The sequence below is a fragment of the Solea senegalensis genome, linkage group LG10 (genome assembly GCF_019176455.1).
Source record: "Solea senegalensis isolate Sse05_10M linkage group LG10, IFAPA_SoseM_1, whole genome shotgun sequence".
In the NCBI taxonomy this organism is placed as follows: Eukaryota; Metazoa; Chordata; class Actinopteri; order Pleuronectiformes; family Soleidae; genus Solea; species Solea senegalensis.
In genome coordinates, this window is record NC_058030.1 from 17,268,703 (window position 1) to 17,279,695 (window position 10,993).

At 41.6% G+C, this 10,993-nt stretch overlaps 2 protein-coding genes across 2 annotated transcripts in view; both read right to left on the reverse strand.

Annotated features, from left to right (window-relative positions):
* tspan33b (tetraspanin 33b) overlaps positions 1-3,346 on the reverse strand; it is a 10,309-nt gene extending 6,963 nt beyond the window's left edge. The window contains exon 1 of the mRNA XM_044036081.1: positions 3,290-3,346. Within this exon, the coding sequence (XP_043892016.1) occupies positions 3,290-3,346 (57 nt within the window). The remainder of the gene's footprint in view (positions 1-3,289) is intronic.
* A 4,279-nt stretch (positions 3,347-7,625) lies between these two features.
* On the reverse strand, positions 7,626-8,666 carry phlda2 (pleckstrin homology-like domain, family A, member 2). The gene is made up of 2 exons (XM_044036503.1): positions 8,104-8,666; positions 7,626-7,971 (listed from the first exon to the last, which is right to left on the reverse strand). The coding sequence occupies exon 1, from the start codon at positions 8,547-8,549 to the stop codon at positions 8,133-8,135; it is 417 nt and encodes a 138-aa protein (XP_043892438.1). The 5' UTR covers positions 8,550-8,666; the 3' UTR covers positions 7,626-7,971; positions 8,104-8,132.
* Between the last annotated feature and the right edge of the window lie 2,327 nt (positions 8,667-10,993).

Sequence of the window (10,993 nt, forward strand, 5' to 3'; positions counted from 1 at the left end):
GTCCAAAATGTGACAAAAAAGTCATAGGTTTGTATGTCGTCCAAACTGTGACAAAAATGTCATACTTTAGTCTGTCGTCAAAAATGTGACAAAAAAGTCATACTTTAGTATGTCGTTGTTACGGCCTCCAAACAATTAAATAAATCAAACAGTGGCTCAAATTGGAGACCTCAACATAGAAGAAGGACACCAGAAAATGGAACGTTTTAACTAGTTTTATCAATCAACTCTTCCCACAGGGAAATGAATATTCTTGAAGAAAAAACAAAATAAGAGTATAATATAAATACCTTACCAAATAAAGAATCAGCAAACCTGATCTCCGACCTGGAGATGCCAGCCAAACTCAGCAAAATGGAGGGGAGCCCAGGCCACCCCCTATAGGGACGTCGAAGCTGGCCCCCCTCCCTCCCTGACAAAACCAAATAATAAACTAAAGCTAAACGAAAAGTAAGACTGCTGGCCATCTCCAGGCCAGAATAAAAATAACTAAATCAAGGATTACTGAAAGGAAAAAGTCTTTTACAAATCATACTGTGGGACTAAGATGTTGCTGGGGCTCAGTCTCTTGAGCAACTGAGCTGCTGGCTTTTATAGCAGGCTGGTGATTGGGTGGCAACGATTCTGGATCTGCTGCAGGTGTGTCAGCCTGAGTGAGCCAGCCTGATAAGAAAAGAAGGACATGCAGGTTTAAGCGCAGTGCAAGGATTGAGTAAATGTCTTAATGAGTGAGTGAGTGATGTCATGGCCACACGCAACAGTCGTCCAAAATGTGACGAAAAAGTCATACTTTAGTATGTCGTCCAAAATGTGACAAAAAAGTCATAGGTTAGTATGTCGTGTGACAAAAAAGTCATACTTTAGTATGTCAGTCCAAATGTGACAAAAAGTCATACTTTAGTATGTGCCCAAAATGTGAAAAAGTCATAGGTTAGTATGTCAAAAATGACAAAAGTCATATAGTATGTCAAAAATGACAAAAGTCATGCTTAGTATGTCGTCAAAATGTGACAAAAAGTCGTACTTTAGTATGTCGTCCAAAATGTGACAAAAGTCATAGGTTAGTTTGTCGTCCAAAATGTGACAAAAAAGTCATACTTTAGTATGTCGTCAAAAATGTGACAAAAAAGTCATACTTTAGTATGTCGTCCAAAATGTAACGAAAAAGTCATAGTATAGTATATCGTCCAAAATGTGACAAAAAAGTCATACTTTAATATGTCTTCCAAAATGTGTCAAAAAAGTCATAGGTTGGTTTGTCGTCCAAAATGTCACAAAAAAGTCATAGGTTAGTATGTCGTCCAAAATGTGACATAAAATTCATTACTTTTCCAGACATCGCAAATGATCTGAACTCGATGAACTCAGCTGCTTCCTCACTGCTGAGACATGCACATTGATGTTTAGTCATGTAGAGATGTTTATGAAGTTATAACCTCAACTCTCCGGTGAGTCTTCATCCTTGTTGACAGTGAAAGAAACAAGGGACCTGCTTTTTAAACTTATGGACGGTTGTCAGCTCGGCCAAAGTTATTAAGAGTTTGTAATTCATTTTCCTCGCAATGATAAACACATCATGAACACATTCACATACAGTAGTGGTTCCGTAAGTCAAACATGATTTTAATGATAAAAAAAGGACATAAAAAAGATGGGATGTCCAATAATTAGGGTTCAGTTGCTAATGTAAACACGTCGGGTCTGAATAATGTCTCACATGAGACTCTTTGTGAAATGTAATGTTGTTGTAATCTGTTCTCGCTCATCTCTTCACACACCCACTCAGGCAGGTGCGAGAAACCAAATCTCCCCTCTGGAGCCCGATTTGGCCTTTTACCAGACTCATCAGTGCTCACATGACATGTTAAAGGGGCAGTTCATCCAAATGAAACCACTTACCTGTGACTTTTGTTGTGATGAATGAGTGCAGTGTTATTTCTGGGATCTCAGCCTCCACCGTGACACGTTTACACTTTTACAACTTTTAAACCACTTGATCATAGGAATAAATTGGCATAATGTACACGTTGTTTTTTTGTCATTTTATTTCCTGGAGATGTTAGAGTTTTTGACATTTTAGACATGCTGGCAATATTCATATGGGCATCAGGCCACTGTGAATTATCTCTCCATTCCAGAGGTGTCAAATTGGTGGCCCGCGGTCCACAGGCGGTCCCTCAATTGATTATATGACGTTGACGCCCCCATTGGCCGCCCAGGTCATGTGAGTTTGACACCCCTGCTCTATTCACTATGAAAAAGTCTACAGTAAATGTCACATGACGTCAAATGTTCCCACATGATGTACTGTATATTCCTGACGTAAGTGATTGTGACCTGTTGTCCCTCAACTTACCATGAGGTTCTCATGTTGGGCTTTTAGCGTCCGTGGCTCAGGTACATCTACCAACTAGAATGTTGGTGGTTTGCTCCCTGGCTCATTCGGTATCTCAAATTGCTGCTAACAGCCCTGCGACTGTTGCATGACAGAAATGTATGATGGACTGTGTGTGAGAGAAGAGCACACAGAGCACATGGGCCACATGACAGAAGAGTGGCACACTGCGTTCGCTCCAGCTATTACAGTTTTCCCCCACAGTCCAAAAACATGCAGTTTGGTGATTAGGTCAACTGGACACTCTAAATTGACCATAGATGTGGGAGTGAATGGTTGTTTGTCTCTGTATGTTTGCCCACCTCTCGCCCTATGTCAGCTGAAACAATGAGTGAGTGAGAAAAGCACCCATGAGCTGTATGATTGTGTGTGAAAAGGTGTGTGTGTTGTGGACAGACCAAATTAAAAGACCTAAAAAACCTAAAGCTGCAGTGCATGATTTCTAGTGGTTATTGTTCTCCTGCTGTTCAGTTTTTGTGAACAGAAACTCACTCACTCATAGGGTGAAAAGTGGGGTACACCAGAAGTAACTGTACATACTGCACATCTGAACATCCTTCATCTGAAAACAGGCTCCGTCAAGACATACTATCAGACCAGACTGAGGGAGCGTTTGAGTGTATACAGCAGTGGTGCAGGGGTGGGCGACTTCCTGTCGCCGAGCAGCGCGAGATTATACACTGCTGTAGTGCTGCTGACAGAGAGCGTTGTATGGAGTGGAGTGGAGCGGCATTGTGTGAACTCATTGTAACAGAAAGTTACAAAGTGCAGCTTTAAGTCAGAACTGTCAGATACTAATCTTTGCATTCCTTCCCCTCTGAGCCACAGCGCATACATGGCGCTCTCTCTTCCTCGGCCTTTCCGCCCCCTCGCTGCCTTGTAGACATTCCTGACAGCGTCTCCTCGCTCTGTCTGAAGCTTCTGTCCAGACAGCTGGGTCTTAAGCAACATGATCCCCACTCAGCTCTGCAGCCCCTCATGACACTGTGTGTATATATACAACATGTGTGTGTGTTTTTTGTACATCCAATACACACATGTCTTAGATATGAGAGGTGCCACATACGTGAGATTCTCTGTGAAAAACAGAGCAACTTTTTGGGGAAATATCACCTTACCCTGGCATATTCAGAGTTGGCTGGTTGTTGTAGACTCTTCTATATTTAGTGGGAAGCGGATGTGGTCTGGACATGGTTTGGCTATTAGGTTGCTTATAGGGAAGGTCTCACAAACAGACAGCAATAAATCATTGCTGTGTTCTGAAGTGTTTGGGGTAGCCATCTTTCCCGAGTCCCATGACAACATGAGTGAGGAAGTGCGTGATCTCGTTGATGTCCGCGTTGTTCTCCGTCCACTGAGGTTTTCTTGCGTCACAGGTTTGGGAAAGTCACAGTCACGGCCAACGACGGAGCAGATAGAAGCTGAAGCTGCAGATCTGGGAAGTTCTTCCCCTGTGACTCAGCGCACAGAAATGGACGTTCGATTAAAAACAAAAACTGTTGTCATGGCTACAGATGATTAAGAGAATGAAGCCTTTGTGGGTAAGAGGGTTCATCCAGTTAAACCAGACGACATAGATCTGGGAATCCGATGACCTTTATTTGGATAAAGGAATGATAAACGGGGAACAGCAGTACCATTGGGAGCTGCATTCTGCTCGAAAAGTTTTGTTTTTTTCTTTTTTCAGCCCAATTTTGTCTCAGTTTGTTACAGAAATCTTTATTTGACCTTAACCATGAAGGTGTGTGCCTTTGCTCAGGTATGACGAGTATGCGCTTACCTAAACCTTGCGTCACAAAGTGAAATACCTACAAAGATTCTTGTCAATGAGCAACGTATGACTAGCTCTCCACTGATGGAACATCATTCCTGTAGTGTAAAGAAACTACCAAGTGCTAGCTGTAAGTCATGGTGATACACACTTATTATTTGACACAGATCTTGGAGGTTGTTTGTAATCAAACTGTGTCTCACGTCCTTGCCTAATATCCTGCTGGTCTGTGCTGTTTGGGTTTTAGAAGGTTTTTATTTACATGAAGGGCTGGTGTTTTGTCCCGCTGGCGTCAGTTTGGCCTCTGACGGGAAGAGCGAGCGAGGAAAGGACGCGAGGAAAGAAGTGAAATAAAGAATTGAAGATTCTGTTGGCGTACAGGAAGCAGAGGTGAGCTGAGTCATGAAGCACAAGCAAACACGTAGGTCACACTGTTGAGTGAAGCAGTGCGTATGTCACAGCTACATAACCCGAAAGTGCCCAGACAAGCTGCGGATGAGGTAGACAGGGTCAGATTTTACAAAAACAGACCCTTAGGCTGCTTTTTTCAATTACTATATTTAAACGCATAAACAGAGTCTATAAGAATGTTTAATATAAAGTGTCTTATATCCTTTTTGCAGCACAACCTATAGGCAATCTGGTTAAAACCTCAACTGTGTAAACACACCTGAGCAAATGGTACTTGTTTTTTTTTCAAATCCAATTGAATTATTTTGATTTATCTGTGTCAGGGTTAGAGATCAAGCAGTTTTCAAAGCTTGAAATTGTGAATACATTCATTCTGAAACTAAACATGAACAAATATGTTGCAACAGAACAAACAAACCATACAAAAACTATAAATAACAACTTCAATTTCCAGGCGGATTTTCATGTCAAGGCAATGCTATTCCGCAAATTCCCTCAAAAGTTAGTCTATGCATGAAAAAAAGAAATAGTAATAACATATAATACATAGTACATAAGTAATAATAAAAAAAAAACCAAAGGATCAAGTTTACTTCTTTTTGCCATAATAATTTCTTTACTTGAGGCTGTACTTTAACACTCAAAAGTGTTTGTTTCATTCTCACTTTGAAAAGCCTTAAATTGTATCGCATTCTCTCAAATGAAATGTCTGTATAGCAGCAAATCAAAACACACACCATCTCACAGTTCTTTACGTAAGAAGACCTCACGTGACCTGAGCTGTGTTTTATGTACAACAAACAACTACGTGCTTTAACTGGAAGATACAAAAAAATGTGTGTGTGGGAGTGCTGTGATGATGAACTGGAGGAATGAGACATGTTTCTTCTGGCCACCGACCTTCACTTCACAGCACGCTGCTCGGATGTTACTCCATATTCACCACCTCATCTTGTCTCATGTTTACATGAAAAGAAGCCTAAATTTGTCCTAAAAACTAAATCAAATCAAATAAAATATGATTAGTATATGGAGTATACGGCTCTGCACACAGTGGTCCTACATCCTCCTGCTTGTTTTTTTTTTTTTTTAATTCAACAGCATAACAATGTATTCACTGTTCATCCACATAATGAAGCCCTATGAGGTAATGACGCCGAGCTACGCGTACGGCCCGGGCCGAGTGTGTACCAGTGCTGTGTCACAGGATGTTTGTCAGAGGAGAAACAGTGTGCACGTCCTGAAAGTTGGTTTTGTGTGTGTGTGTGTGTGCACAGAAGCGTTAGGAAATAAAGGAGACTGTATAGGTTCTGTAGACAGATACACAGTAAGTATGTTGAATGAATGAATGAATGAATGAGTGAATTTAAATATTTCAAATGTGGAAAAAAAGAAAAACGTGTCCAAGTTACACCTTACGCTTGACATAGAATAGATTAGAATAGAAGAGCACTTTATTCATCTCCCAAAAGAGAGAATGTATTTCAAGAAATGAGTAAAAATAATAGACAGAATAATAAATATAAGATAAAATGAATGAAAGATAAAATACATGCAACCAGCACATCAAATTGAGTCAGTATTACTGGTTAAAAATATCTAATAACTTACATGCAACACAAAATAAGAATATAATACAATTATATTATTATTATTCATTCACAACCAAAATATAACCCACACATTAAGAGCAGAACGAACTCGTTGACGTTTAAAGAAAGTCCTCGTGTCACCAGTGCTGTGTGTGTGTGTGTGTGTGTGATCACACACACATTGTTGCCAATTTGTGAAGTAGTATTTTTAGAAAGGAGGCCCATCCGCTCCGGTAATACTCCTCAGATCAGTCTAACCCTTTGATGCGTTCATTGTAGTGTGATCCCACTTCAAAGCTGCACACGGCCACAGATTCTGGCATTCTGTCACCTCTGACCTCTGGGGGGTTTGTGCGATCACACACACACTTCCACTCCACCGAGTCCACGGCTGGTGGTATATTTGTGCAGTGAGACTCAAGAAAGAGTGTTTTCTTTTTTGTGATTTTTGTACAGTATGTGTACATTGGAGCATAGTTATCGTGATTTAGGAATCACGATAACTATGACTTTGTACTCATCACAGCTGAATGTACTGTACTGTGTAGTCGTCTTTCTTCTTCATGTACACTACTCAACAAAGGGGACACGTAATCATCACTGCCTTTGATTTTCCTGTGTGATTTTTAATCTAGCCCTGAAGACAAGTAGGTGGTTTCTGCTGACGGACGTTACATCATCTTATACAACTTATATCAGTAAATATAGTATCTGTCCCTCAAGTACAAAATGCAAGTTTCTTTTTCGGAATCTGACTCAGGCTTTGCTCACTGGGTTTATAACAGCAATTAAATGGGTGTGTGCCCACACAGTGTCACAGCCCTCACTTCATGATAACAGGGCAGTAAAACAGACTTCCTGTGTGTTTTTCCTCTGCCTTGTATAAAGAACAGAGACACGGGGCGACAGATAAAGAGACGGCAGAGGGATTTTTTTCTTCCTGTTAAAAAGCTGATTTAATATCACATCAAACCAACACAAGTATCAGGTCACAAGTTAATTAAACTGAGGTTCTTTTTTTTTTATAAGCGCAGCCTCAGTGTTTCCATTCCAGCGGGTGGCTTTCTGTGAAGCTACCACACCTGAGAAGCAGTTAAGGTGTGTTCAAAGGCACCACAGTCTTTCAAGTGTCCCGTGCTACTGACTTAATCTGCCCTATTATCAGTTATGACTCAGGCCTGAAACACTCCAGCGACAAAGAGTCACATTCCGCCTGACAGCAGAGAGGAAAGGGACTTTCCTGTCCTCCTCCCCTTTCACTCACACTTCTGGCATTTACTATAAGACACCTCTGATGAAAAGTGTCCCTGGCTGTTAAATATACTGTTACTGTTGCTAAGATCCTAATTAGAGAAAAATGTCTCTGACTGTTAAATAAATGAATAAATGAATGAATAATAGAGGACAGCATAAAGTTATGTCAAAAAATGTATGAATATTTATTCAAATAAATACACTGACACACACAACACACAATGAAATTGCAAATAATTTAAACAATACAAGCTGTTTGCCAGTAACACCATATACTTGCAAACAAATAAATTAACAATCATAGATTTTAGGAGTCATTCCTCCCAGGAGAGCAAGCTTGAAATAGTTTTGACAATTCAAGGGTTCAGTCCTGCATGTGGAGCTTGTGAAACTCTCTCTCTCTCTCTGTCTGTCTGTCTGTCTCTGTCTGTCTGTCTGTTCAGCTGTCCTGTCTGAGAGCTCAGTCCGGAACAATCCTTCATCTCTGGACCGGATTACCTCGTCTTCCTTTTGGTCCGTGTATTATTTCTTAATGGTCCACGTTGACACTGGCAGAGATAGAAAGAACATAACATGTGATTAACTTTGCGACTCGACCAAAGAGCTCATCCGCAGTCAGTGTTGATAGTTCTCATTTCTATACCATGCATGTCAGCTGTATGTCATGGAGCGCCTCTCACCATATTAGGAGTAGTTAAGTGGCAGCGGCTCATGGCGCCCTCGCCATGCGCCTCTCCTGCTGACCGGGCGACGCGCTCTCGTTGTCCTGCCGCGTTTTAAAGTCCTGGATGGCTTTTCTGTTCTGGAAATCAATCAGCGCCATTGTGATCACTGCGTTCCAGCAGTTCTCCTCTCCGGAGCATCGGAAATCGATCTCCTTATTGTCTGTGGTCACGATGGTGAAATAGACGAACTTGCCGGTTCGCTCCACGCAGTCCACCTTCTTGATGGACTGCAGCTTGAGCTCCTTGCCCTTGGAGCGCTTCTGCGTGTCTGCGTAAATGTTGAGGCTGTCCGTGGTCAGGACGCACGTCTTCCTCTTCCAAAACTGGAGCAGGTTGTCGCTCCTCTTCTCCAGCTCTCCCTCCTTGAGAACTTGGCAGATGTCTGCCGCTGACATTTTCATTTTCTTAATGACGGGCAGGTTCGTGAAACCCCTGCTGTGTTGCCCGAGGAGCCCGAGGAAGGAGCTTCTCTACAAAGCCTTTGATAATCCAGAGTGTAGCTGTGACTGAAGGTAGTTCCACAGGACTTTTATAGTGACTCTCGCCTGAGCCCTTCCCACTTGACGTCAGATGCTTGGGGAATGCATCAACAGTTGCCAGTGGAGTAATTCAAGGCTGTGTGTGGGCGGAAGCTGTGGCGCAGGAGGAGGCGAGGGCAGAGGAAGTCCTAACGTGGACCTAATTACACTGTCGACATGTTAATTAGTAATCTACATCCTAGTGCGAAGATTAGTCTAAATATTTGCCCACTCTGCAGTAAGTGATTCAGTCTATTGTGGTTAATTACCAGATGCGCGCAGTGCGCACGGCAGCTGAGGACCGTGCGTAAAAGGTCTGGAGCTTAATAAACTCAGAGGGAATTCTGGTAAAGTTTCTCATGATATATACTTTTTCCCCCCACGTCTGTCTGGTTATTCACTCTCCTTTCATCCGTGTCACTCTACTCTCTAGCGATTCCCTTAAAAAGCAACATTTTCAAACCACACATGTTTCACCTCAGTGGTTTTAAACATTATACTGCTCTGCTATTTATATGAATTACGCCCAGACAGCTCCATAAGCACAGTTTCCATTCAGTGAGCAACAGACTGAACGTCAGCAGCTATACAACAAGAAAATGGGTTCAGGAAACACAGGTGATGCCACAGCGGCACAAAATATATCCAGGGGCAGCATGAATAGACATGTCCGCTTGCTCCTCTAAAAATGTGACTAAAGTCAAATAATTAACTCAAAGCCAGGTCATGAGTCAACCTTTGAAGCCAGACAAATATGAGGGCCAGGTTTTATTTGTTTACAATCGGGGTAGACTTGTTTTCATAATTCTTAGTTGGTTTGTGTGTAATCTTTTGGCCCATCACATTTTGGATTTTAATACAATCTTCAGAAGGTAATTAATCAATCATTAAAACGACATTACAAGTTAGTACTGTCTCCATTTCAGGTAACACACATTATGAAGATAAAGGCAACAGGTTATCTTCATCTGGATAAAGAGGTTTTTTTTTTATTCCCATGTCACAGCCTTTCTCCAGGTAACAACATTTCATATGTAAACAACCAAACACAGTTTGTGTATTGTTCCTGTTTACAAAATCCATATGTGTCTTAATGTAACCCTCAGTTTCCAGTATTTTTGTATTACACACTTACCTTTACATGTATAAACAGCTAATATGTCTCGTCACTATCAAAAAAATGATGATGTCCAACCGGCAGATTTCAACATGACATCGTCTTCACGTCATATAAGCTCATGTTTATTTCTCAAACATGACAATTTACAGTCTTAAGGTCTGGGAATAAAACAGTAATTACAGCACAAATAAAGAATGAAAGAATAAACTATAATTATGTTCCAGCTTAGTTACAGTTAAAGGTAAATGATTTTGCTACAGCAAACATTGAACAAACTCACCGCCCTTTGATATCCCACAATCTTGCCACTCCCCAAAAAAACACCTGACCTCTCACCCCCTCAGTCACCTGACTGACTCAGACCCGGCTAACCACGGCTCGCTGACAGTAGCAGACGTTCAGGTGTGTTATCACTGAGCCGCTGGAGCCTGTGAATCAGCAGGAGGTGGTTGTAAGAGGGCAGATGTCATCAGCTTCTTCTGCTTGCTTGTCCTGTCCTGTCTTGTCCTGCTGGCAGCCAAGCAGGCACCACACTGACCCCGGAGTCCGGGTTCACACACACACACCAGGCTCCGCGCGTGTGTGTGTGTGTGTGTGTGTGTGTGTGTGTGCACATGAAACATGTATCAAGCAGCCACTTCAGGCTCAACCGACTGCTCTCCAGTCCTAACCTAACAAGGCAAAACAAAGAAGAAAAAAGAAAAATTTAATCACAAATTAAAATGTCACACTGACCTCGGTGATATGACTACTTGTTCATCCTTTCTGTACTGTATAAAATATCACCTTTAAACATCAGTTTAAACTCATTGAATGTTCTACATCAGGAGTCTTAAACTCTAATTACCTGGGGGCCACAGAGCTTCTAGTCTGGCCACTAGGAGGCCAGTCAGGTGGAAACAAAAGTCCATATTTTTCAGTGGGGGCAACATGAGCTTAAACATGAGCTTTTGTGATTATTATGGTAATTTAATTGTTGCAGGAAGACGGCGAATCAGTGTCTTTGTCACCAGAGAGGAGGGAGTTGGAAAAACGTCTGTACACCGTTTCCAATTTGTAAGCCTGTTTTTGGACATTGAGACAAAAACTCTTTCACCACAATATCTCAATAAAAATGTTGGTGAGGATCGATAGTTCACAAAACGTCAAAATAAAAGTGCCTGGAACGATAAATAGATCACAATGAAATTGTATTTATGATGCAAAA